Below are 23,592 nucleotides of genomic sequence, written 5' to 3'. Positions count from 1 at the left end.
CGTCGTGATCACTTACAAGGTTGCACAACAAAACGTAAATGTTGCGTAAGTGAGATCAAAAAAAAAATGAAAACAACTTAAAGTATAGGCACAGCATCAGCGCGCTGATGCTGTGCGTAAGAGGACTCGAAGCGACATCGTCGGTCGGGGGACTCGGGGTTCACGGTAATAAACGGAGTCGGCGGATCGCACTACAAAAATACACTTGACAACCATAGACCGGGCACCGAAACTTTCAGTCCTACCGGAGAGGATAAAAAAACTAGCATGAACATATGGGTGCTAGCGTGCGGTGGCCCGGTGCGACGCAGGTCTGGCCCCTTGGAGACATGATGAAGTGAGCTGAGGTGATATCTCACAACGAGGCCTTTATTTAAGACACTAAGCACACAAATCAGACAGTTAAGCGCTTACGGTGCAATTATATGGTTATTTGCTCTACTTGAAGTTTGGCGGTCACTATACGTCATGCTTTTGGGCGTCTCTAAACTGGTGAACGAAGATCGACGAGGATCCACAGGGGATTGAGATAAAACCAGGCACTCTGTTGACCTCCATCTTGCGCCTCCAGCCAACCACGCTACGCCCACACGGTCCTTAGAAGCAACGGACGGTTTAAATGCACCGTTTGATGAGAAAGTCGCGTTTATGGCATGCCCAAGACACGCGGTAGACAGGCAGGCAGTTGTTGCCAAGAGAGCAACCTTCTAATCAGAAAGGTAAAAATTCCCATTCAAAGGAAGTAGTCCGCAGGAGGTCGTTTTGCCGGGATAGAGCGTACATCCTAGTGGCACGACATGATCAGATCACAGCGCTGGATGAAATGCAAGATTTCATCCCCGCATATCGCCTTTTGGGGGATATCAAACCGCAAGGAACTTACCGAGGGCGCATGTTGAAAAACTTTGTATTCTTGAGCAAGGCGTTCATCTAGCTCGAGAATCGAAGCTACATTACCACACCTGTCATAAAACATGATAGGTTACGAAAGCGGAGACCCATGCAGGGTGCCCATTTGATCATAACTCACCGATAACAGTAATTCGGTGCGCTCCACACCGTCACTATCATGTTGTCAAACATGAGCTTATATCCTTCCATGGCCAATTGATGGGCCCGGGCGATGAGGTCAATAGAATTATGGTGCGCGAAGGTTTTGGTAATGTCAGCGCCGAAAAGAAAGCCAGCGCCCCGCGGAGATAGGCCCCATCCAGTTATATCTGTTTGAAAGACAGACATATTGTGTGAGCAGACATTGCCATCGAGCATGCCTAAGCAAGACTTAAGGAGATACATACCGTCTGGATCGGACCAAAGGAGGTCACACATCGGACCATCGTGGGGGACTTCCTGTTTTCGATCAATAGCGCGTATCTAAAGGCAGAGCTAAGAAACGCGTGCGCGACACGGAGTAATGTAAACATAGTAAACGCACCTGATCAATGGCCTGCAGGTTTGGACTCAGTCCGCCATGGACACAAAAAACTCTGCCGTCCACGATCGCTCCCAACGCGAGATAATCGAACACCTCACAACACCATCTCCACACGTTGGTACTGCCATATTTTCTCTGACATTCGTCGTAAAACCCATATACCTGTGTGATCTGTCGTGATTCGTGGTTGCCCCGGATTAACGTAATTCGCTCTGGATAGCGGACTTTGAGGGCCAGGAGGAGCAGAAACGTTTCAACGCTGTAGAAGCCGCGATCCACGAAATCACCTGTGACAACGGGACATTAAATATTCGACGGCCGATTGAAACGCACCAGGGCGCTGTACTTACCCATGAAAAGGTAGTTCGTCTCCGGGCAAAACCCGCCTACCTTGAATAATTCCATAAGATCAAAGAACTGCCCATGGATATCGCCGCAGATCTTAATCAGAACAGCAGAATAAGTATTAGCCTAGGAGAGGATGGAATCGAATGCGTTCACCGTCACAGGAGAGTCCACGACCTGGACATTTGCTTCTTCTATTAGGATCTCACGGGCCTTGAAGCAAAGCCGTTTGACCTGTTCCTCGGATATGGGTTCACATCGTGTAAGCTGGTCTATTTGCCTGTAAGATCAATGGGCGAGAAGTACGCAGCGGCCGGACGTGTGTCGTGCACATTGGATAATGCAATGCACAGAAGACGGTTTTTGATCGCCAAATACACGTTGTTGCGGTACTTTGAGAACAAGTTGTGACAAAAAAAGTGAGATTCTCACCTGTCGAGATCGCTGGGCATTGCAACCTATCTGATAGACCGTCGACTCGGATGGGCCTTCGACAACAAGTTGTAGTACGTGTGCACCGTGGGAACAACGTCACATCGAGGCACAGTTATTGCCTCAGTACTGCCACGTCAAATCGGCTCGGAATCCACGATGCAATTCCTATGAACAACATAATGTACAAAGTATGTATATGCAGTTTAGATACGCAGGTATATGGTATGTGTGCAGTGGCGGCGTGGTACCAAGCAGCGTAACAACTGCTCTAGAGATAGCAGGAAATGCACGATAGTAATCCATACACGAAACACAGACATCGACGGGAGCAGAAAAAAATCCGGTTACGAGACAGCTATAAAATACGAAATTTACAACAGCAAACATGAAACAAGGTGTTATACATAGCCCGTTGAGGGACGCGCTCGCAGAACGTTATCTGCCTTCCAAGCGCTTTGACCCAGGCCGACATGCGGAGCATGATAAGGATATGGACTCGGCACTTGAGAATGATGTATGTATGACAGTGAGGCGGGCGGTGTTATTGAATGGTGCATTTGAGGAATCCTAATGTCCCCACGAAGCACCCTCTCGTCCTGGATCGGCGCTAGAACTGGCGGTGGCGAGTCGTATCTCGGTATGCTCGAATGATGCGACATAAGAGAGTGACTATATGATCCGTGGACGACATTGTTTTGTGTGTTCATATAGCTGCTGGATATGTTTGAATGATCAGAGACAGGATCCAATATCCCAGGACCGTTTTGGTATGATGCAACTTCGTGCGAGTCATCCCGGTAGGCTGAGTAGTTGGGCGTAGATATTTGGGAGTGCGGTGAGACGGAGTGCGGTGATTCCGGTGATGGCGTGCTGACTGCCTGATACTGTGTAGGATAGGAGGAGTGTGGATGCGAGATGTGTGAAATTGAGAGACGAGATGATACAGACGAAAGGTGAGCGGACGACTGCGTAGAGCCATCATGAACATTTTCCATGGGTGATTGATGAAGAGAGGAAGAATGAATACGCGACATGGATGGCTTCTCGCCGTATGCCTGAGAATAGTCGTATGAGTGATCATGCACAGCATGTCCACTGGAAGTCTGCGAAACACCCGCTGGAACGTAGCCGTAATTAGCTTGCGAGGATTCATCATAGCTTGGCGTGTTGTCACTGTAATGTGACTGGATTGGTGATGAATGCGATGCGACTTGACCGTTGGACATCGACTGGGAATGTTGGTTGATCATTGGGAAGGAGTTGTCGGGAGGTGTTGGCGATCTACTTGACACACTTCCAGAATGCAGGCTATCTGAATATGACGGTACAGAAAATGCTTGTACCAGAGGTGGGGGTGAGTCGGGCGCCGGGGGGATTGCGTGCTCGAGTGCCGGTGGAGGAGAGGGAGTATCCGACGAATTGTGGTCAGAGGACATCAATGAGGATGCGGTTCGGCTATTTTTTGTGCCAGAACCGCTAATGCCCACGGCACGGGCGATCGCAGCACGCGTTGCGGAGCTTGAGCTCCGTCGTGAGCCAGGGGAGAGATGAATGCGGTAACTGTAGAAGAAAGAAGAAAATGAAGCTCAGTTGTTGTGCATGAAATGGAGCGAGAAAATGAGTTGAATAGATCATGGTGATAGAATCAAAATGGTGCACTTGCTGTGTGGCACCGATAGTACGGCAATAATAGACGTAGCGGCCGGCGATAAAGAATAGAAGAAGTACTCACTGCTGCTGTAAGTTGTCTTGCCTAGAACAACGTGTTTCGCATCCAGGAAAGGGACACTTATGATTGCGTTCACCTGTGTGAACGCGGAGGTGTCGGGCAAGGTGGCCACTGGTAGTAAAGCCACGGTCGCACGTCGGACAGACGTGCTTTTTCTTTCCATTAGCCGCCGCAGAAGATTGGGAAGACTGAGAAAGAGAAGAAGGTGCTGTTGGTGACTGTGGAGAGTGACCTCCAGACTGACTAGAATCAGATAGATACTGTGCAGAAGAGGAGTATTGAGTAGAATAGATCTGAGAGCTAGCAGAATCATGCTTTGAAGTGTGACGGGGCATATGGGCAAAAAGCAATTTGCAGGGGTGGAGAGGAAACGGAGGATAGGAATGTACGGATTGCGGAGGAACTGGAGAACAGGCTTTTGAGGAGAAGAAGTGTCGAGGCAGTGACGCCCAAGAGGAAAATACGTAAAAAAGTGCGGTCGCACCAAATAAATGTTCTGATATTTGTTATATTGATAGAATCCAATGGGGAGAATCTCAATTTTATTTCAATTGAGGGCTACGTTTAGACTTTGGAATTGACATTTCGTAACATACAGTTGTTGATAATCACTTGCCGTTTCTTCCGGAAGCGTACCAAAAACAGAATATTAATTTCGGAGCGGATGCAGTTTTAGACAAAACTTCCGGGGTTGATCACCGTCGTGCTGCAGATTCATATCTCATTTATTATACAGCTTCTATAAGATATACTAACTTGCACTGGATTGTCCTCGATGCTTGCATGCCTGACCATCGTCTTCCTTTTGATCAGTCTATACTAAGGTTGAGTTCTGCCAGATCAACCGTGGAATAGACGCCTGGACTGACATTTCTTCCTCGCCCACGTGAGATAGTATGTTTGTTGAAATCCCGCACACTCTCCCCCCAAACTTCGTATCTTTACGCACAAAAAAACCGCTTCACGCAATTCAATTTTTGTTCCCCAGGCACCGTTATGAAAATGCTCTTTTCGGGACCGTCCAGACCATCCATTTACGGTTTCGATCGCGATCAACCAATGTTCGCAACAACTTAGTAAGCCCTTCTCGTCATTCAACACACGGTAATCGGCTGAACACTGCGCCCTTTCTGAATGAACCAAAGTCGCTCAGGTTGCCAGCTTACCATGGATACTAAATTACATCCTTCTGACTAGTGCAATCGCAGCTCAATCCTACCACTCCACAAAACTGTCATGAGTCCATAACAACTTGTCAATGAGCCATAACAGGTCGCCGTTGACTTCGCTGATCTTGAAACATTAGTGTTCCGTCTTCTTCCGTTCAACGAGTTGCAGCCAAGGAAGGCATCTTTGACATAATTAAATAGCAAAAGCAGTTAGTCGTCGATAGGTTGAGTGATCGTCACTGAAAATTCTCTCACACTTGAGGTTCATCTCTGTCCAACGCCACAAGACTGCCTTTCTCTGATAACAGGCGCCGAACTCTATACCATGGTTGAATACACAACACATACTGCCAGTGACAAAGAAGCTAGCTCAATTGATCATATGCTCGGCCCATCAGTCACCATGTCGGTCGACGACGTCCCGTGCACTCCCGTGCAGCTTCCGGATGGATCACGCATGTCAGAAGTCAGAAGACCACTCCAACGTCACTTACCAGATCCGCGACCGTTAAGCATAAGATGAGAGCAACCCTGAAGGAGTTAACTCTGTTAAGGTCCACCGTGCCTCGCGCTTGTGTATGTCTCACTCACTCAAACTGTCGTACGACGGAAATCATTCCGTTTTGGCGGTTCGGGGACCATTGCGGACGCGCCAATTAGTACCGGGCCTGTCTTCAATCACGTCGCAGCCTCGGGATTTGGAACAACCGTTATGTACATGATCTATACCCACGCAGAGACAAATTATGATGGATGGCATGTCAGGGGGTCAGGCGAAGTGGGTGCATCGCCTTGCGGTGCAGTCAACAAAGATAAAATGAAAAGGATAGTTAACTGAACTCCTTGATGCGGATTGGCACATTGAACGAAGGAATGATAGACGGCGTTCAAGGGACCGATCCAGGGGCTTACGAGACGCATCTCCGACCATTGTAGAGCGGAGCCGTTGCGGGACCTGGTCAACGAACGACACAAAAAGGGCTCTCATAACAGAACGTGACGTGCATACCTCATATGATAAAAATTCCTTATAATGATCAAACGCTTGCCTAAAAGTAACCTGGTGTCAGAAACTTGACTTATCATCCAGAAAAAAAAATCGCAGTTCCGTACATGCCGAAACCCGCAAAAAGCCTATGACGGTTACTTTCTTGACAGCGTCTGTCTCCGGCAGGAGACAGTCAATATGACCATCATAGTAGTAGGCCGTGGCTTGAGAAAGTCTTGATGGAGAGCTCCGTCAGAGACAAAGTCTTGGAACACATTAACTGTTTGGCTTCAGTGACTTTCTGATGGTGATGGTGATGCATCAGTCACTGGAGTGCTTCCTTGGCAGCGCTTGGTCGATGGTGGGATAATACAGCAGCAAGTCACCGCAGCACGACCTGGACTGAGCCAGCTGTCCGCAGAGGACCAAGATATTAATTCTAGTGTCGCCGTAGTTCCTTATCTGATTGAGACGGGATGGCTTCGAAAGGACCGCCTTAGCGCAACTATCCTTCTGACAGATAAGAACTTTGCTTCTGGCAGTTCACCGCGAAAACGTACAAGAAAAAAATTCCCTTCGTACCCCATATATGGTGATTATCATTCAAACTTTCGTTGACGTCGCGCAACGATAGGATAAGGTTTCGAGTGAAATACCCATTTGGGAGCAAAGTCAGGCATTCCCCGAGGCGCTAAAACTCGTTGAATATTCTTCCACGGAAGCTCAATTTAATTATAAATGGAGCCAGTAGGTTGGGAAGGGCGGGAAGGCGCGCGATCCCAGAAGGCTATGCTCTTGATCTTCAGGGCAATAGAGTCGCTTGGCCATCATGATGGCCCGGACAATCTAATGTAAAGTTGGCAGTGGCTGGAAAATCTATTGCCGGGTTCTCGAGTGGCGTAATCATTTCTCTCCAGACTTCGAACAGCGAAAAAATCGCATGACGGCAAGCACAGCCAGCCGCACTCCACTATGAATGCCTTCAAGCCGCGATACTGCCCTCGCAACCACAACGTTTGCCATCATAATAGCAGCAGGTACATACAAAGCCTACAAAAGCCATGAGGATAAAATGAAGCAAGAATCAGGAAGAAAGCTCAAGATCATGGCATCGTATCAGCTCCCAATCGGCTTCCCCACCTTCAAAGCCGTTGGTAAAAGCGTGCGGGGCTTCTTGTTTTGCATTACGATGCCAGATTGGCTCTCACCCAAATCTGACCCTATACAACCTAGCAGCTTAGAATAGACGAATGGGTTTGCCCATCGTGCTCTTGATATGCAGCGATGAAACATTTTGCCAGTTCTTCTTGAGAAGCGAAACGAGGAAGTTGATGCCTACGACAGCGTGAGAGGCAGTTATCTTCGCATAACGGTAAAATCCATACTCATCATCACGTTCGCAAGGACTTGGTCATCAGTCATCTGGACATGTCCGACGGCAACACCCAAGCAAAGAACCTTCTTCAGCTGGAACTTAATCGTCGATCGGACTTCGTTGAGCTTGTTCGCTAGATCCTCAGCATGAGAGATAGGAGTAGGGAACTTTCCGGCTAGTCGATGGAGTTGAAGGCGTGAGAGATCCCCGGGCGAACACTAATTGATTTCACCTTTAGAGAGACCGGGTCCAAGAAGACGAGGGATCTGCTTGATCAAGGCTTCAGAGGCCAAGAATGCGTCGTACTTCTTGGCAAGTTTCTTCACAAGCTTCTTGTTCTTGTTCAGTCTAGCGAAATTAATCAGAAATGATATCAGGACAAGCTTGGCATTGCTCACTTTTTCAAGTCGTCAACCGACTTGTACTCGAGTTCAATTTGCTTGGCGCGATCGATGTCAGCCGCATCAGCAAGAATGCAAATGGACATGCGCGGGCGAGGGACATTAGGCAGCCTGAGATATTGTCAATGACGACGTGTCATACTCGATGGGTGGTACACACTTGACGGTACCAGAGAAACGCTTGTCCTTTTGAGTGTCGTAGTTCTTGAGACCAATTTGAAGTTCGATGGTTTCCACAAAGTTGCGTCTTTTCTCGCCATTGGCTTCAGCCAGGAGGTCCTTGACGGAGCCCCGCACGCTTGCCACTGATAGCTTACTATGTAATAGTTAGAGACGATGGAATCAAGAATTAGAAAACTTACGAGCTCATGCTTGGTGATAGATTTTTTTGAGGGGGTGGGTCTTGAGGATGATATGAAACAATAAGGTTCAAGTGGCGGAATACATATACAGCGTGACACGCTTACGTAATTACGGGTGAAGTGTGACGACTGGAAACCTGATCGGCTGCTCGCGAGCGCCGAGTCTCGGATCATTATTTGTGATGCTACTATTATCAATGATACTCCATGTCCATGCACTATGGCTTGCAAAACAGTATCTACGGCCATATAAATCTTGTGAGCTTTGGGTAAACCAGGCCGAAAGATCGCTAATTCATGTCACATTTTCAGGCACGTCAATCTACTTGTTGTACGAACTGACAAGTCTGTGCACAAGACGGACTCAATCCGAATAGGCTCGGAGTCGAGTAGTTTACGGGAGCACAGCAGTCGACGTTGACGACGACATTTTGGAATTGATCAGGCCTGAGCACTGAGCACCGCAACACCCATGGGCCTATCAGCAATTTAATCATATCTAATATATTCGGCGTTCTGTTCGGTATCGAACTTTTATTGCTTCACGTACATTGGCTATAAAATATGAAACTATACTGACCTCTCTAACTTATCAAGCCATGCTTGCCATCGTTCTGCTGCTCGCTCTGCCATTCTGCACCGCAGAGTCAGCATCCAGTCACGCAGGATCAACCGTCGCTGATTCTTATCCTCCCCCCGGTGCTACCAATACTGCTGTTGACACTTACTTCCCGGATGCATCGCAGGTCGGTTATGCAGGTCCAACGCCTAGTCAGTGATAGTCGATAATGTTGATTGCTGTGTTCTAATAATAATAAAATCAGCTGGTGCTGAACCTGCGGCCATCGTCACTGCAGTCCCGTTCTCTAAGGTCGAAGACGTATTTCCCTTGTCGAGGCCTAATTCGGCAGACGGCGCAGACAACACTTTCAATGTGATGCGTCAATGGGGCAACTTTGCGCCCATGTACTCCGTCGAGTCATTTGGTCTTCCTGATACATCCCCCGTCATCCCAGAAGGGTGTGGCATCAATGCAGTGCATCTCTTGATGCGCCACGGCGCCCGCTATCCAGCTTCCGACGAGCCCGGACCTTCTCAGTTCGCTTCCAAAATCCATGCTGCTGCATCGAAAAAAGGCTTCCGTGCCACTGGTGATTTGGAATTCTTGGCAACCTGGACATATAAGTTGGGCGTAAATAACTTGACCCCTTACGGCCGTGAATCGCTGTACGTGAGCTCTGCTTTACGATACTTCTACTGATGCTCCCCTCCATCAGCTTTAGCAACGGGGTTGCCTTCCGCTACAGATATGGCGAGTTGCTCAATGCCTTCACTGACCTCCCGGTATTTCGTACTACTTCACAAGGTTTGCCTGCATTGAATCCTTGTTTCAAAAGCCCACTGATGGTTTGCTTATGTCCTATAGATCGCATGTTGGATTCTGCGTGAGTAATTCATTCACATTTCTGCGTGCGCTATGCCTAATAATGCTATCCGTAGTCTGAACTTTGCTGCAGGCTTTTTTGAGCTCAGAACTTACGAGACCGACTATCACCAGGAGATCATCATCGAGGAGATCAACTTCAACAACACCCTCGCTCCTTTTCAAGTGTGCCCCAATGCCAATTCGGATGATATCGGTAACTTCGGTGACACTAAGACTAGTGAATGGGCAGATATCTATCTTCAAGATGCTCGAAGGCGCTTGCAACCAATGATCCAAGGACTTAATTTGACTATTGATCTATTGATTGACATGCAGGAACTGTGCGCCTTTGAGGTAGTTTCATCCTTTACGCGGTCTTTATGAATTTCTGACATCCTGCAGACCGTGGCCCTCGGATATTCCAAGTTTTGCGACCTTTTCACGGAGGAAGAATGGGAAGGATACGAGTATTACGTCGGTATGTTCTCTCAAATGATCCTTGCTGAGCTCGGCACTGAACTCTATCTTCAGATCTCGGTGAGCGCATTGAGTGGTAAACTTGCGACCGAGTGACTAATGACTTGATTGTGAACGAAGATTTCTGGTACAGCTGTGGACCAGGCAATCCAACGGCAGCAGCGCAGGGCCTTGGCTATGTTCAGGAACTAGTGTCGCGTCTCACTCACACTCCCATCAGTGTCTGGAACAGCAGCACCAACAGCACTCTTGACTCGAGTAACATCACATTCCCTCTCAATCAACCTATATACGTGGATTTTACCCACGACGTAGTCCTTGCAAGTGGTATGTCGCCACTTCCTTTCCAATACAAGACTACTGACAGAAGGGCTCAGTCGCCACTGCTCTGAACTTTACTAGTCTAGCTGCAACCGGTCCTCTGCCAGCCGACCATATACCCCCTCACCGTGTACGCAGTCTCATACCACCGCTTGTCCGTATTTCTGACCAGCCACATCAGTCTTACATTTCCAGCCAGATTGCACCTTTTTCCGGCCAGCTTGTAGCTCAGGTGCTAAGTTGCCCAGCTTCAGAGGAACCAACTCATATCCGATTCCTCCTGAACGACGGTGTGGTGCCGTTGACGGGCATTCGTGGTTGCACGGAAGATTCAAACGGTCTCTGCGCGCTGCCAAGCTTTATCAGCGGGATGCATGAACGAATTGGGCAGATTGACTTTGCGCATGATTGTTTCGCCAATTATACCATGCCCGATCCCGACAGCATTATGGATGGGAGATGTCCTAGTTAAAAGGATGGTGGAGTGTGGTCGTATAAACCCACGAGTTGCCACCTTTTGGAGATTGTTAATGATGTCGGAACAAGGTAAATGACGCGCATCTCGTACTCGACGAGCAGGGTTCGTTGTTACATATAATGTGCTGTGACCGCATTTATATATAGAGGGCACTGATCAGGATGATGTATATGCTGCCAATACGTGCAGTACGGAGGTTCATATGGCATTATATTTGCATGTCTATCATTTATATAATTATTATTTGCGCGCTGCGCGTTTTCACATTGACAGTTTTGTCCGCACATTGGTAGATTGTCCTCCAAGTTGGTTGCAATCTGATGACCTTCCGAGTCTGCTGCTGCTGTTCATTCATGTTTGAAATCTGGGTGAACTAGCTACTAGGTCTTTCGCAAATCTATAAAGAGGTTGCGGGAGGGTATTTACTCGTTGTACGACACGATGACAGACGGGATCCGAACAGACCCTCCGGATGCGGCATGCCGGTCGGAGGCTGCCGGAAATACGAATTCCCAGACTGTCTGGACAATCGGACATATCGAGCGCCTTCGGTGTCGACTAGCACAACAACTTCACAGGGCGCTCACAAGCAATATGCTCTCTGCCCGTTCCTTCTAACCACCAACGTTAAATATTCAATCACTTATCTCTTTATTTCTTTTATTTCTTCCTTTGTTGTATACCTATTAGTCATTGTGGTACGTGTATTCTTTTCATGCTACAGCTATTCTGACCGAGTCACATCTCCATTCCAAAGATATGACAGAACCTTGGGCTTCCCAGGGCGGGACGCCGCTGTAAGCCATGTGTTTCTCTTTGTGGTAAAGCAAAGTACTAAGCAAAGTAAAGATATGATACCCCTGAATCTGATCTAGCATCTCTTTCACCTCGGACGGCACTGCTATCGCCTCCCTATGAGAATGCCGAGCTAGTAACCAGACCGCGCCGTATCAATGGCGTCCCCAACAACAAATTCCGTCACGAGCGCGAGCGCGTTCACGCAGCTGCGAGCGCTCGTGACCTCTTACGACTCTTAGTAAACGAGGAGTATGAGGCGAAGCAGACTCGCAAAGTGCTCTATACTGCATTAGACAGATTGGACGCCGAAAGTCGTCGTGCTGAAGAAGCAGAAACCCAACTAGCAGAGGCTTTGGAACGGACGCGGTCTATCAATGAGGCGCGCGTTGCTGCCCAGCAAGAGGCAGCTCGGTCGCAGGAGGAACTGAGGCTCTACAAGCTGCAACTTGACAACGCGCAGAGAGAAATTCTTAGAGCCCAAGATATACTGGGAGTCATTGAAGCCCAGAGGGATGACGCGGAGGCTGCCGCCGCATGACGCGCGCTCAAAGGCTCGAAAATTGAATGAAGAGCGCTTGATTGAGCTCGCAAGGGAGGAGGGTCGCAGGCTCGGGTATGAAGAAGGCATTCGACGCGGTCGTAATATGGGTTACCGAGAAGGGCGCGTCGTTGTTATTGATGACGGTCGGTCTCCAATGCGAGAAGCCCCTGCCGCTACCGACTCACGGGAAGAAGCAGAGGTAGCTCCTGTAGTTCTACCTCCTCAGTCTGCACCAGTCACACCCATGCCAGAGAGCCGAACCGCACCAGAAGTCCTCCGTGTTTCAACACCTGTATCATCTTCACTTGATGGCCGTCGTGACTCTCGTTCTCGTTCTCATCGTGATTCTGAATCTGATTCCGTCAGTCGAATGAGCATGCGCGCTCCTGACCCCATAGTAATGCCTGTCATGGTTGAACACCCGCGGCTTAGTACAGACCCCTCCGTTACCAGTCAATCTTCTCGTTCGCATTCACAGCCCCAACCTTGGCCCATGTCAGATCGTTCTTCAGTTCGGTCACCCTCAATCAAACCAATATCAGTGATAAACTCTGCACCTAGTGTTCAGCACTCAGAGTTCCAAGTCCCACCGGACGGCTACATACCAACCCTGGACAAGGACCAGCGCATTCTTCTCCCTCCCCCGCATGAACTTATCCGCAATATGTCTTCACCAACACCATCACAACCTGTCGCTGGCCCGTCCTCAGATTCTGTCAGAACGTTCGACTATCCTCGCCGTGCCTCTCCGGAGTCACAAGCGTCAACGAAGATGTCTATGTCTCAATCCTCCACCATGTCAGCGCTCGAGATTATTGGCCTGCCTAATATGACGAGCCGCGACAAACGTCGAGAGCGCAACGGTCTGAGTATCATTCATGAAGATGCAAGCATCGCAGCCGATTATGAAACCGTGACTGGATCTGATGCAGGACACCATCACCATCGCAGCGAAAGACGCAACGAAAGAGACGCAGACAGTGACGCTACCAAGCACTCGCGGAGAGACCTATCAAAGCAAAGACTTGCTGACGAGCTGAGATGGTCTAACCCAGCCGAGCCTGAGGAATGGCGTCGATATGGCGCAGAAAAGGTTTGCTTTTATACTACATGGAACGCGGTTTGAGTTGACGAGGGACACAGACTCGCACGCAAAGTTCTAATGGTCCCCCCCGTCCTCGCCCAACGAACGTGACAACGCCCAACCCGCTTTCTCCTCTAAATTCGGATGACGCTAACACACCTCTGCCTCGGCATCAGCAACATTCAAGGACAGCATCCACTCCTAGTCAACGAGGATCGAATAGATATGACCACCGAAGGGTCGTATCGTCAGACAGCTCTGTCCCTGAAATAACCATCGAGCCCCCGGTAAGTGTCATTACTCTACCCTAGATAAATGCTAAAGCTAAGCCTTGACAGTCCCGCCCTCCCTCTGACGCTCCATCGAGACGTGCGTCCATATCTGGACTACTCAGTCCCGATCATGCCAACCACCCGCTCCCTGTGCCTGTGCCTGTTTCGCAACGCGCCCCACTTGTTCCTACAGTTCCTAACACTCCCGTTTCAGCGCCTGTCTCGTTGGTAGGGTCCATGTATGACATAGGACAGCTGCCAAGCGGTGCACCGCCTCCAGGGGGTCCTGTCATCCCGTATATGAACGAGAGAGAAGCACCCTCGCAACGCAGTTCGCTTTACGCAGCCGCCCAGCCTGAGGGTAGGCGGTCACAGACCCCTCAATCTTACGTGGCCTCCCCAGTCCCCACTGGTGTTTCCTACCCCGCACCGCCTATTTCCAGGCAACCGACGCCAAACGGCTCCTCACAGCGTGGAGGCAGTTCCTCGACGCATGAACGCCGGCCGAGTCTAAGCCAGATGGCGGGAATGACGCCTGGCGCACATCCGCGGTCTCTACAACCAAGCGGCGGCGAGACTTCGCGTTCGTCCCACAGACAACGATCAAACACGTCAAGTAGTTCGCACCAGTCGTTCACGCATTATGACCCAGGCGTGTACAATGACCCTGCGTATTTTGCGAGTAGCGAGTCATTGGTTTCTCGGACGGATGCGAATACGACTGCGAATGGGGGTGGGCTGAGGAGGACCTCGTAGATGCCCATGACGTCCCCTCCATTTTGACATGGGAATACTCGAACGACTTGGATGATTTTTGTCGCTCGAATTGTCTTTCTTGTTGAATCTTGAGCATGATATCTATTGTATCGCGAATCACTAACACCGAGTAATCAACTAACTAGTAGGTCTGCATATCCACCGCTGTTGTCTTCACCATTGCATTTCAATTATATCATCATCGGGACGTCCGAGGATCGTGTCCCTGAATTAACAGACTGCTTGTCTTCATTTACCTCTACTTTTTTGAATGAATCAAAAAATTGGAGCGCCCGCAATGGAATGAGCTACAAGGGAAACTCCAGGCCAGACCTCTATAGTCGACTCGAGCCAGGACTCCTGCCACTGCGCCGGGACCCTTGGCGCTCCCGAGGACCTGCGTTAGACCATTCACACTACACCATCTTTCGACAGTCCACCACTTACTTTATGCCCTACGCAGCCTTTGTTTACGGAATGGTTCGTATACCCCCAAACGTAGGTGCTCGGCTAGCTGGCTCTACGTAGACTCAATACTGGATTTAGTTACAGCATTTGCCCGCGAGCAGCTCTTTCATGCTGGCCACGATAAAAGAAGCATTTACAGATGTACCATCATACGCAGACGACAGCCACCGGTTCAGTCACTGAGTACTGAGTTCCAGCGGACAACAAAAGTTCGTACTTCTCCACAGGGGTATGGTCAATTTATGTAATGATCAGGCTTAGGGGTGTGCGATTTAACCACACTCTTCCACCTAACCACATCAGCGAAAATGGACTCGGACGCCTCATCAGTTTCCTCGAACTCAGAGCCAGAGCATGAGCTCTCCGTCTTCGAGCGCATCAGGGAACATCTCGATTCTTTTTCCTACTCTGATGTAGCATATGAAGTGAAAAGAGAGACCAAGCTCACACGTGCGCTCGACAACCTTGCCTGCAGTCCGTTCGTGTCCTTCAAGAGCCCGGTAGAGACAGTCACATGTAAGCTGCTCGTCAAGGGAGAAGACGCGGGGACGTGGATGAACCCTGACGTCAGCGTATTACAAAAGCACGCCACCCCTTCGCCGTTCGGCAGGGGAGCAGAAACTGTCTTGGACCCAACTTACAGGAACGGAACAGAGCTCAAAGCATACCAGCTCGCTTTCAGCTTGCAGGGGGAGGGAACACAATATAGACAGTTTGTGAGCGAAGTCGAGGATAAACTTCAGACCACCATGTTCGTCGGGAGAAACGTTTCCCTCAAGTTATACAAGCTCGCCATATACGGCGAAGGAGGCCATTTCGACTGGCATCGTGACTCGACGCATAGCGATGCTCACCATGGAACAGTGCTCGTCGCACTTAACACAGAATGGGAGAGAGGAGAGCTTATGTTGAGGCATCAAGGCGTCGCGACAATCGTCAACATGCATCCAACAAAGCATAGCGAGGAGCTCCAGCCAGTTGTGGTCGCATTCTACACAGACACAGAGCACAAAGTCATGCCCGTGACCAAGGGCACACGTCTGGTGCTCCAGTATGACGTCGAACTCGCCGAGCAAGTATCTCGATCTTGGATTCAACTACCTAGTTACACTCCCATGCAACAGGCTTTTCTTCGTCACCAGTACGTTGCATCCCACATCAACACTTATCCCAACTTGGACCAGAAGTTGGTGCAGGCTGTCATTGATGAAATCAGAGAATTGCACAACGAAGGGATTACTGTCGTCGCTTTCCCGCTCCCTCATCTCTACCGCAAGGCAAGCGTGAAGAAGAAATATCTCAAGGGAACCGACTCGGCGCTTTTTGATGCCCTCGAGAATCATTTCAACGTCGTCCTCCATCCTGTGCTTATCCGCGCTAACGAAGACGGCGATCATTCGGACTGTGTGGAGCGGTTCTTTGCACACAAGTATCAACCGTCTGAGGAGAATGAAGAAGAGCCTTCTTCGAGTCGTGCTAAGAGACAGTGGGGCAGAGTTTTCAAGAATGCTTCGTTCTATCTTCCACGGGCCTGTGCAATTCTGCAGCTTTCGTTGCCAAACGGGGCACACTTTGGTAATGATGCAGATGTCAGTGGGGAGGCAAGGTATTACGGCGCTGGCATGTTTGTGGAACCCAAGCGCGAAGAGTAATGGTGTTCAGGGGATCCAGTTTCGGTATAAAGAGAAATCCGCGTTTAAATCAGGACTGTTCGAAAAGGAGAAGTGTACTAGTACTAGCAGCTTTTGAAAGCAACTGTTCAAAATACATAGTATACCTTGACATCAACACGGCATATTCATCTATTAAGTGACAAGTCGTTCTTGGATATCCGCGTTCTTGGGCGCGCGAGAATGCACGAGTCGACCTCAGTTTCGCAAGATATGTATTTGTGCAAGTACGTTCCTTGATGCGCGACCTTACACTGATAGGAGTAGCCAATCGGTTCGACGTGATCAAAAGTGAGGACAACCCTCCTGAAATTGACTATGGTAACTCGACTGTCAGGCTCGTGCGAGGTTCTGTATTGCGAGAACTGGTTCAAAATGCAGGAATTCATGATATCTGGAGCTGTATAAGTAGTGTCCGAGGTCCTGCTAAGCTTAGGATCGTCGACGCTCGTTAGTACAGTCGGAGATCGCTGATAGGGCATCACGTTCCATAATTCGAACTGAAGACTCGTGGACGTCAGGAGTGTGAGCACGAACGTCTTTATGAAGACTTGGTATCGAATTTCGTGAGATGATAATCTAGCGATGCATTTGTGAGTTTGGAGTTCTCGTTAGGAAATCAGTAGTATGACAGGACAGGACAGGACAGGACAGGACAGGACAGACCTTAAGACCAGATGTGCACATGAACAACCCTTCAGGGCTCTGTGAATGGTACAGTCCGCCATAGTCCACAGTCATGGTCGGGGTATTTGCAGTTAGTTTGTTGATGGAGAAGCTGCACGGCTTGATGAGATTCATCTCGCAGCCGCCGAAGATGTTGTGACTGCGAATGTGGGTAATGGGTAGGCGGAGTAATTCCGGGTGAGCGACATAATCTTGGAGGGGGGGGGGGGAACACACCAGCCTGAGTGTGGTAGAACTGGCCTGGATCCCAATGCGAACGTGGAGACTCGACTTGAATATTAATGTTGGAATACCAACTTCTACCTCTTTCCCTCAGTCCAACTCCATCGTCGAGATTCGACACGCCCGTGTTGAAGGAAATGTTCGCATCTGAATCCCAAAACATATCATTGGACATACTGGGGAACTCATCGACACCCGGTCCCACTGCCAATCGCGTCAGCAATAATCATGCGGGCCCTACCCAGAGTGGCAACTTACCTGAGAGTATCCAACGAGGATTCGTCAAGAATAGTGAGTGCAGATTCAATGCGCTTGCCTCCGTCCCTGATGCCACAGTGCCTTACTATTGTAGGAACGACATGGCCTGGATGAGCGAATGAAAACGATAGGGAGTTGGGTGGACGTCTATTGAAGCGCTTGGGCTACATAATTGGCGGCTGCCAGTGCGCAGCCATATCGATACTCAGCATATTAGCGGAATCTGGATGAGTGAGAGGATATGGGGTTCAACTATTGGCAGTACTACATTCAGAGTTACCGCACAACCAGAAAAAGTGAGACCCCATGTTGTCGTCGTGTAGGTGTGTGCAGACATGGTAGTAAATATGCTCCCCTCAGACTTAGTTTGAAAGACTGAGTGGAACCAATATCGTACTGGGAGTAGAAAGGTAGAGTGATGTGAGTAGAAATGGGTATTGTGGATATAAAATAGATATATAGAACAGATAAACCGTGATGCCGACCACGTTGTATCATCACGAACCCTCTTTTGTCCTAAGTACGAAAAACAATGAGTCACCATTGGGACAGCGATAGAAATGAAAAGGCAGACCGTACCTCTATGGTTACTCCACGATCCAATCCTAGTCGCCATCGCTCTGATCGCCGTTGCTATTAGAAGTGTTAGAAGGGTTGCTGGTGTTGCTAACGTCGGGGGCCCGAACGCTCAAATAGTCAGCGTCACTACTGGCAGAATTGCTGGAGTGACTAGTATTGTCGTCAGGAGCCCGAACGCTCAAGTACTCAGCGTTGCTATTAGCAGTGTTGCTGGAATGACTGGTGTGATTGGGGTCGTTAGAATCACCAGAAGTGGTGGAAGGGTCGGTGGAAGGAGTGTTGGAAGGAATGCTGGAGCGACTATCATCGGGGGCCCGAGTGTTCAAGTAGTCGATGTCGCTATTGGGAGGGCCGCCGGGCATGCTAGGTTGATTAACATCGTTGGGGGACCTAGCGTCCAAATAACCAACGAGGTTAGAGCCAAGCCCCTCACGCTTAGCCAAAGCTGCATTGCATATCAATCCCACACCCATCAACTAGAGTTCGGTATAAGTTCTTACAAGAAAGTTCCATCACCGATGGTGTGGGATATGCTGCCGCAATAACAATAAAGGAAAGGAGTGTCTTGAAGACAAGTGAGGGCTGCATGACTGTAATTGAGAGGAATGGTCATTAGATGTCAGAGAGTTGCGAGATTTTTATACCTTCAACCACATGCAGACGTATCGTAAGAGCCCAGGTCAAAATATGGCGACGATAATCACGGTTCCGAGTAGCCAGAAGTTCTTCTATGTTATAATTTCGGTTCGGCCTCCAGTGGCTGGTATGAACTTCAAGTTCCTTCTCTTGCTGTAACGATTGCTTCGACTAGGTTCTGACGGGAAGACACAACAGCCTAATCAGATATGACAACGAACCAGCGAGTAGACTCAAAATAGTTACAGCTCACCATGGACATCCCTAGTGAAGTTGGGTGAGATCACAAATAGGGATGGTACGAACCTCAAGCTCGGGAACTTCCAGGTGCTCTGGTTGAAGATGGTACTGGATGAAAAAGTCCAACATTAGGATCTGTCATGCGCTCTCGTAATGTTCGAACTCGAAGGTGAGTGGCACTTATTAGTAGCTTCGTTTATCTGAAGTTGCAAGAAGAAAAAATAAGATCACAAATCACGTTAGAGTGCTTCATACGATGCAAAGATACCCATGATGCGACCCATGCGATATCAAATACGGATGGGTCAAAAGCGTCGAGGAAAACCCGGACGTTGGAGAAGGGCATGGTTCATGATCATTTTGATGGTTCTGCCAGCCTTCAACAATGTAGAAGGTATGCATAGTGGCGAGATATACTGGCTTATCGGGATCGAATCTGCTACATAGTCGTTAGCTGTCGTCTCTGCGACTTTGACAATAATAAGGCAGCGCCGTAACTTTTGGGTTCGATGGCATAGAACGGTTGAGAATCAGATGAATGATATTGGCGTCGAGCTTGAGAGAGTACTCTAGTCTCTGATAAATTAGTGTTGGTCTTCGAAATGACATACCTTCTCGTGCCGTGTCATTTCACACTCCGCCCTCGGCTGGACTCCGTCGTTCAAACAGTGTATATTCCAAATCGCTAAACTCTCACTTGCACTGACTAGCTAGCGGTCATCCAGAACAATTATCAGAATCTCCGGCGCCCTGTGTTGGCCATAGACAGTCTTGAAGGCTTCGAGATACTACTTTAAATGTCAAGACTGAAGACACTGAGGTTCATTCAGAGTATCAGACCATCTCCAATACTTTCCAATTTATGCGCTCGCAAAAGCGACGTGCAAATGGTGTAAAGATTCGCTCTGCAGTCCCAGATGCATCATGAATGATATATTATCTACCATTTTGTGAGCCGATAAATGTTATGACGAGCTACTCTTTGAGTGTGATCTCCAGCTTTGCATGTAGTGTGTTATCGTAGTCTACATCTGTGGAATTGCTGCGATAAAACAGTCAGTTGAATTCGTCAAAGGAGACGAGTGGCAAGATATGTCGCTTGCTGCATCACTGTTGCAAGAACCGAGTTGAGGAAACAAGACTTACTCGTACGTCACCCAGTGATCATCCAACCACCAACTTATGTTAAAAAAACGCTCGCCGTCTACATCGCCGATGTATCTGCATAGCCAACGGAGGAACAACAAATAGTTGCATGGGAATTATAAATGTATCAGTACCTCAGATTCGAATGTGTCAAGGCAGATTTAAACTTACTCCTCCGACACGAGCGTTTCCGTGAATTTTGTTCCTACCTCCTTGTACACCCTTTTAGGCGGTGTTTCACGGCCAGGTTCCCCGTTTTCTGTTTCTAACAGAAGTGAAGGACGTGGAGAAGCTGGAAGACTAGGCGAAGAGAGACAAAAGCCAGCGACCCATCTCCCCTTCTTCCCCATATAAAAGCGGAAACACCATATACGTCCTGCAGGAGATGGCTGAGCGTACAAACCAAAAAATGTGAATCTATACCTCGCGCAACAAAATCATAATTTAATTCTCGTGTAGCGCGTAGACGTTTCTGGAACATCCTGATACGGAAGGAAGCAACGAACTGGTGGTCGTCCAGTTCTCCCCCATGATGTACTTCAATCTCATCTGGTGGACAACCCAGAAATCGTCTTAAAGACTCGTCCTTGGCTGATGAGTGCATTATACATCAATACAAACATTCTCGATTGGGCATTGCAAAGGACTTACTATTAGTATTTTGAAAATTCAGCTGCGAAAATGATGCTTGGTCGCTAGTTTGCATGCACGCAAGACGTAGGTCGGAAGAGCATTTGAATGAAATTTTGGAAATGAATTCAATAAACGCCGAGAATACTTCTCGCTGGTGATTCACAATTGCCCAATATAGCGCCGTGTGACCCTCGATATTGGGTGTTTGCAGAAGGTCGGAGAGCTCTGCAGCTGTGAGATCATGAACATATGCATTGACGATCGATTCAATGGAGGAAGGGGCGACATATGTGGGGGAGACAAGATCACGAATGCGAGATAGAGCGGTGGCACGTCTCTGCTTGACTGATAAAAAGGAGAATACGGATGGTTGTCTGCATTTGACTTGGATGTTATAAATTGTGTTGTACGAGGGAGGTGAGCCAGTAATGGACTTGCTATCACCAGATTTCGTAGCCATCATGGTGGGGTGAGTGATGCGAAGGGGATGGTAATACAATAGAATAGGGGCGTCGTGCCAAGCATCCCACGAGACCCCATAGGGTACTGTCAAATGGGCGTGCTTTAGAGTACAAGTACTGTGTGGTCCGAGGCACATTTTTTAGGAACGGGCTTCGTTTCATCTTCCATGGGCCTCCGCTTCTGGCGTAAAGGGTACATGTTGATAATGAGTCAGAATATCGGTTGAGTGGCATGGTACGAGGCGTGTTCGTGAGCCAACTTGCAAAGAGTAATGGCTTTTGGGTGTCGGACGACAAATGTGACGAGCGGCGCGGGTGAGAGACACCACAAAGTAGCCTGGCCCGGGGTCCGAGGAAGCGATGGAATGAATTCAAAAATAATATTTGTACTTTATAATCACATACATCATTATGTCCAACCTGTTCTACTGCTACATGCGACTTAAGCAAGTTACGTCCTTCCATCACAACGTCGATAGTCCCAGCGTTTTGTGAGTACGCACTTGCCCTCGAAGACTCAGTTTCACTGACCTATGGGACGCCTCATTGCTGGTTTTCTGCCAGAGGAAGTATTGATGGTGAATGGTGACTTGAAGCGAGCGAGGGAGGACCAAGATCCTGATGATGGTCAGCACGAAATTCCACACACGCGTTGTACGCTCACAGTTCTCACATCATTGTTAGAGCAGATACCAACTCACCGGACGAAAATTCCCAAGCAGATTGATCAACCTTCATCTTCCGTTGGAATTAGCAGCGCTGTTGAAAAAGATACCGAACTTGCAGATCCTTGTTCAAAAGCTTTATGTCCAGCACTGCCCGACGCCCACGGAGATACCATCAACTCTTTACTTGACCTAACTTCGTTATGCTCTCAGGATGACATATCAGCTCGGTTTGACTCGATTTCAAGCGCTCTATTATCCCAATATTATCTTTCAGTCATTCATGGCAGCTCTCAAACGGACTATGAAATCCTTGAACTAGAATTTTACCTCCAGAAGTCAGGCTATCACGAGGACCCATTCACTCATGGAAGTACAGAGCAAGAGCGCAGCGGGCAGTGGTGAGAACTGACTCTCGAGTTTTCGTATAAGAAATAGTTCAAATTGGCTCTCACAGGTATTTTCATCGTGCACCGAAACGCTCAAACTCATCGCAAGCCAATCTTGTTGCAACTGTAGCAGGAGGTTATCGGGGCGGTACACGTAAGGGCCTTGATTTGACATTTGGTGGCCCAGTATGCACGCCAACGTCTTCTAGCGCGGAGTCTTGCACCACATTGGGAATATTGCGGGGTGGCGCTCTTCTACGCACCATACGTCGATTTCACGACCAAAAGGTCATCTCAGGGCCCTCACTCCTCGTCGATGAGATTCTGCGCGCATGCAATGCTTCGAACATCAGCGAGCTTGTGTCTGTTAAATGGCAAGGGGACATTGCTGCCCTTTCAGCCCCGAGCCAACCGAGGAGCGTTTACATGTACTTGCGCAAGCGACCTGCATCGAGCCTTGCGGCCTCGCCCGTGTTCCGTTCTCCACGCATTGGACTCGATCTTTCTAACCCGGAAACAAAAACCAGCCCCACACATCCACGAGTTGTCTTCGTCGGCAAACTGTATCGGTACTTCACTTATCCAGAGCTCCTCGTTGCGAACGGGCGCCCTCAAACGTTTGTAGGACTATACGTGGCCCTTGTCGAAGGAAAGAAGTATGAGCCTGGCTCGCTCAAGTTCCGCAACGAATTGAGTAAGCTGACGGGAATCAAGGACACAACTGTTGCCAAGTATTCGTCAGACTATCAGTTAGGATTCGAGAAGGGGAAGTTGGCGAACTTTGTCGGGGCTATTGGAAAAGGTGCCTCAGCGTCGGCGTCTGCATATCTTAAGATGATGGGAATGCTCGCAAAGGTGCTCTACGAGGCCCCGTGAAATGACCGTATGTATTCAAGTATGTGTAAGTTTCGCCTCGAGTCCTGCTCTAGTGCTACAGCTCAAAATTTTATTTCTCAGATGGTACGAATATGCTTTTGAATGGGCTCCGGTCACATTCAAAATAACATGCTCATCTGGGAAGAAATATCAGCATCGATAGTGAGGAATGTGACGACATCTACCTTCGGAAATAGCGTTCAAAACAATCCCGACAAGGCAAATGAAACGGCAGCTTTCTTTCCACAGACATGCTCGTGCATGTTATTG

General features: G+C 48.7%; 10 protein-coding genes across 10 annotated transcripts; 4 read left to right on the top strand and 6 right to left on the bottom strand.

Moving 5' to 3' along the window:
* Positions 1 to 410: 410 nt before the first annotated feature.
* F5891DRAFT_1046953 (Metallo-dependent phosphatase-like protein) lies at positions 411 to 2,294 on the bottom strand. The gene is made up of 8 exons (XM_041362332.1): positions 2,213 to 2,294; positions 1,937 to 2,060; positions 1,786 to 1,876; positions 1,436 to 1,722; positions 1,299 to 1,374; positions 1,031 to 1,220; positions 884 to 962; positions 411 to 784 (listed from the first exon to the last, which is right to left on the bottom strand). Exons 1-8 carry the CDS (start codon positions 2,230 to 2,232, stop codon positions 734 to 736), a joined length of 918 nt encoding a protein of 305 aa, XP_041223248.1. The 5' UTR covers positions 2,233 to 2,294; the 3' UTR covers positions 411 to 733.
* A 61-nt stretch (positions 2,295 to 2,355) lies between these two features.
* Positions 2,356 to 4,543, bottom strand: F5891DRAFT_1112802 (uncharacterized protein). The gene is made up of 2 exons (XM_041363743.1): positions 3,948 to 4,543; positions 2,356 to 3,775 (listed from the first exon to the last, which is right to left on the bottom strand). Exons 1-2 carry the CDS (start codon positions 4,277 to 4,279, stop codon positions 2,614 to 2,616), a joined length of 1,494 nt encoding a protein of 497 aa, XP_041223247.1. The 5' UTR covers positions 4,280 to 4,543; the 3' UTR covers positions 2,356 to 2,613.
* A 2,795-nt stretch (positions 4,544 to 7,338) lies between these two features.
* Positions 7,339 to 8,247, bottom strand: F5891DRAFT_1191597 (60S ribosomal protein L10A; the record flags this gene model as incomplete). The annotated part of the gene is made up of 6 exons (XM_041367472.1): positions 7,339 to 7,436; positions 7,487 to 7,651; positions 7,709 to 7,824; positions 7,875 to 7,988; positions 8,038 to 8,193; positions 8,240 to 8,247. The coding sequence occupies 6 exons, from the start codon at positions 8,245 to 8,247 to the stop codon at positions 7,339 to 7,341; spliced, it is 657 nt and encodes a 218-aa protein (XP_041223246.1).
* Positions 8,248 to 8,427: 180 nt separating this feature from the next.
* F5891DRAFT_513674 (histidine phosphatase superfamily) lies at positions 8,428 to 11,019 on the top strand. The gene is made up of 11 exons (XM_041372098.1): positions 8,428 to 8,497; positions 8,552 to 9,010; positions 9,064 to 9,466; positions 9,517 to 9,605; positions 9,666 to 9,684; positions 9,740 to 10,019; positions 10,068 to 10,143; positions 10,197 to 10,202; positions 10,263 to 10,469; positions 10,520 to 10,593; positions 10,645 to 11,019. Exons 2-11 carry the CDS (start codon positions 8,839 to 8,841, stop codon positions 10,933 to 10,935), a joined length of 1,617 nt encoding a protein of 538 aa, XP_041223245.1. The 5' UTR covers positions 8,428 to 8,497; positions 8,552 to 8,838; the 3' UTR covers positions 10,936 to 11,019.
* A 473-nt stretch (positions 11,020 to 11,492) lies between these two features.
* On the top strand, positions 11,493 to 14,882 carry F5891DRAFT_1046942 (uncharacterized protein). Its single transcript, XM_041362331.1, has 6 exons — positions 11,493 to 11,639; positions 11,699 to 11,738; positions 11,791 to 12,232; positions 12,291 to 13,373; positions 13,424 to 13,651; positions 13,703 to 14,882. Exons 2-6 carry the CDS (start codon positions 11,701 to 11,703, stop codon positions 14,390 to 14,392), a joined length of 2,481 nt encoding a protein of 826 aa, XP_041223244.1. The 5' UTR covers positions 11,493 to 11,639; positions 11,699 to 11,700; the 3' UTR covers positions 14,393 to 14,882.
* F5891DRAFT_513651 (uncharacterized protein) lies at positions 14,707 to 16,612 on the top strand. Its single transcript, XM_041372097.1, has 3 exons — positions 14,707 to 14,890; positions 14,939 to 15,069; positions 15,122 to 16,612. The coding sequence occupies exon 3, from the start codon at positions 15,169 to 15,171 to the stop codon at positions 16,510 to 16,512; it is 1,344 nt and encodes a 447-aa protein (XP_041223243.1). The 5' UTR covers positions 14,707 to 14,890; positions 14,939 to 15,069; positions 15,122 to 15,168; the 3' UTR covers positions 16,513 to 16,612.
* A 459-nt stretch (positions 16,613 to 17,071) lies between these two features.
* On the bottom strand, positions 17,072 to 17,614 carry F5891DRAFT_982406 (uncharacterized protein; the record flags this gene model as incomplete). Its single annotated transcript, XM_041377209.1, has 3 exons — positions 17,072 to 17,137; positions 17,197 to 17,408; positions 17,434 to 17,614. 3 exons carry the CDS (start codon positions 17,612 to 17,614, stop codon positions 17,072 to 17,074), a joined length of 459 nt encoding a protein of 152 aa, XP_041223242.1.
* Positions 17,615 to 18,029: 415 nt separating this feature from the next.
* On the bottom strand, positions 18,030 to 19,187 carry F5891DRAFT_513609 (uncharacterized protein). The gene is made up of 4 exons (XM_041372096.1): positions 18,921 to 19,187; positions 18,777 to 18,866; positions 18,277 to 18,721; positions 18,030 to 18,213 (listed from the first exon to the last, which is right to left on the bottom strand). Exons 2-3 carry the CDS (start codon positions 18,862 to 18,864, stop codon positions 18,303 to 18,305), a joined length of 507 nt encoding a protein of 168 aa, XP_041223241.1. The 5' UTR covers positions 18,865 to 18,866; positions 18,921 to 19,187; the 3' UTR covers positions 18,030 to 18,213; positions 18,277 to 18,302.
* An 843-nt stretch (positions 19,188 to 20,030) lies between these two features.
* F5891DRAFT_1046928 (uncharacterized protein) lies at positions 20,031 to 21,740 on the bottom strand. The gene is made up of 3 exons (XM_041362330.1): positions 20,950 to 21,740; positions 20,722 to 20,889; positions 20,031 to 20,674 (listed from the first exon to the last, which is right to left on the bottom strand). Exons 1-3 carry the CDS (start codon positions 21,527 to 21,529, stop codon positions 20,466 to 20,468), a joined length of 957 nt encoding a protein of 318 aa, XP_041223240.1. The 5' UTR covers positions 21,530 to 21,740; the 3' UTR covers positions 20,031 to 20,465.
* Positions 21,741 to 21,797: 57 nt separating this feature from the next.
* Positions 21,798 to 23,529, top strand: F5891DRAFT_1046925 (uncharacterized protein). The gene is made up of 5 exons (XM_041362329.1): positions 21,798 to 21,883; positions 21,957 to 22,019; positions 22,077 to 22,458; positions 22,515 to 23,347; positions 23,404 to 23,529. The coding sequence occupies exons 2-4, from the start codon at positions 21,968 to 21,970 to the stop codon at positions 23,320 to 23,322; spliced, it is 1,242 nt and encodes a 413-aa protein (XP_041223239.1). The 5' UTR covers positions 21,798 to 21,883; positions 21,957 to 21,967; the 3' UTR covers positions 23,323 to 23,347; positions 23,404 to 23,529.
* Positions 23,530 to 23,592: the final 63 nt, after the last annotated feature.

This window comes from Suillus fuscotomentosus (assembly GCF_016647785.1).
Source record: "Suillus fuscotomentosus strain FC203 chromosome Unknown F5891scaffold_44, whole genome shotgun sequence".
In the NCBI taxonomy this organism is placed as follows: Eukaryota; Fungi; Basidiomycota; class Agaricomycetes; order Boletales; family Suillaceae; genus Suillus; species Suillus fuscotomentosus.
This window is presented reverse-complemented; position numbering and strand designations above follow the sequence as displayed.

What these genes read in the sequence shown, in the direction of transcription:
- F5891DRAFT_513674 (XM_041372098.1), top strand. Translation starts at nt 8,839, where the DNA reads ATGCTTGCCATCGTTCTGCTGCTCGCTCTGCCATTCTGCACCGCAGAG. An exon ending in CCTTACGGCCGTGAATCGCT is followed by an intron (nt 9,467 to 9,516) that starts GTACGTGAGCTC and finishes CCCCTCCATCAG; the next exon opens with CTTTAGCAACGGGGTTGCCT. An exon ending in ACCATATACCCCCTCACCGT is followed by an intron (nt 10,594 to 10,644) that starts GTACGCAGTCTC and finishes CAGCCACATCAG; the next exon opens with TCTTACATTTCCAGCCAGAT.
- F5891DRAFT_1046928 (XM_041362330.1), bottom strand. Translation starts at nt 21,529, where the DNA reads ATGTGCCTCGGACCACACAGTACTTGTACTCTAAAGCACGCCCATTTG. An exon ending in GAATTTTCAAAATACTAATA is followed by an intron (nt 20,890 to 20,949) that starts GTAAGTCCTTTG and finishes TGCACTCATCAG; the next exon opens with CCAAGGACGAGTCTTTAAGA. An exon ending in TTATGATTTTGTTGCGCGAG is followed by an intron (nt 20,675 to 20,721) that starts GTATAGATTCAC and finishes CATCTCCTGCAG; the next exon opens with GACGTATATGGTGTTTCCGC.
- F5891DRAFT_1046953 (XM_041362332.1), bottom strand. Translation starts at nt 2,232, where the DNA reads ATGCCCAGCGATCTCGACAG. An exon ending in GACGAACTACCTTTTCATGG is followed by an intron (nt 1,723 to 1,785) that starts GTAAGTACAGCG and finishes CCGTTGTCACAG; the next exon opens with GTGATTTCGTGGATCGCGGC. An exon ending in TTTTTCAACATGCGCCCTCG is followed by an intron (nt 785 to 883) that starts GTAAGTTCCTTG and finishes TCGTGCCACTAG; the next exon opens with GATGTACGCTCTATCCCGGC.
- F5891DRAFT_513651 (XM_041372097.1), top strand. Translation starts at nt 15,169, where the DNA reads ATGGACTCGGACGCCTCATCAGTTTCCTCGAACTCAGAGCCAGAGCAT.
- F5891DRAFT_513609 (XM_041372096.1), bottom strand. Translation starts at nt 18,864, where the DNA reads ATGCAGCCCTCACTTGTCTTCAAGACACTCCTTTCCTTTATTGTTATT. An exon ending in ATCGGTGATGGAACTTTCTT is followed by an intron (nt 18,722 to 18,776) that starts GTAAGAACTTAT and finishes TATGCAATGCAG; the next exon opens with CTTTGGCTAAGCGTGAGGGG.
- F5891DRAFT_1046942 (XM_041362331.1), top strand. Translation starts at nt 11,701, where the DNA reads ATGACAGAACCTTGGGCTTCCCAGGGCGGGACGCCGCT. An exon ending in TCCCAGGGCGGGACGCCGCT is followed by an intron (nt 11,739 to 11,790) that starts GTAAGCCATGTG and finishes AGCAAAGTAAAG; the next exon opens with ATATGATACCCCTGAATCTG. An exon ending in GTCGATATGGCGCAGAAAAG is followed by an intron (nt 13,374 to 13,423) that starts GTTTGCTTTTAT and finishes CGAGGGACACAG; the next exon opens with ACTCGCACGCAAAGTTCTAA.
- F5891DRAFT_1046925 (XM_041362329.1), top strand. Translation starts at nt 21,968, where the DNA reads ATGGTGAATGGTGACTTGAAGCGAGCGAGGGAGGACCAAGATCCTGAT. An exon ending in GGACCAAGATCCTGATGATG is followed by an intron (nt 22,020 to 22,076) that starts GTCAGCACGAAA and finishes CATCATTGTTAG; the next exon opens with AGCAGATACCAACTCACCGG. An exon ending in CAAGAGCGCAGCGGGCAGTG is followed by an intron (nt 22,459 to 22,514) that starts GTGAGAACTGAC and finishes TGGCTCTCACAG; the next exon opens with GTATTTTCATCGTGCACCGA.
- F5891DRAFT_1112802 (XM_041363743.1), bottom strand. Translation starts at nt 4,279, where the DNA reads ATGCCCCGTCACACTTCAAAGCATGATTCTGCTAGCTCTCAGATCTAT. An exon ending in CAAGACAACTTACAGCAGCA is followed by an intron (nt 3,776 to 3,947) that starts GTGAGTACTTCT and finishes TTTCTTCTACAG; the next exon opens with TTACCGCATTCATCTCTCCC.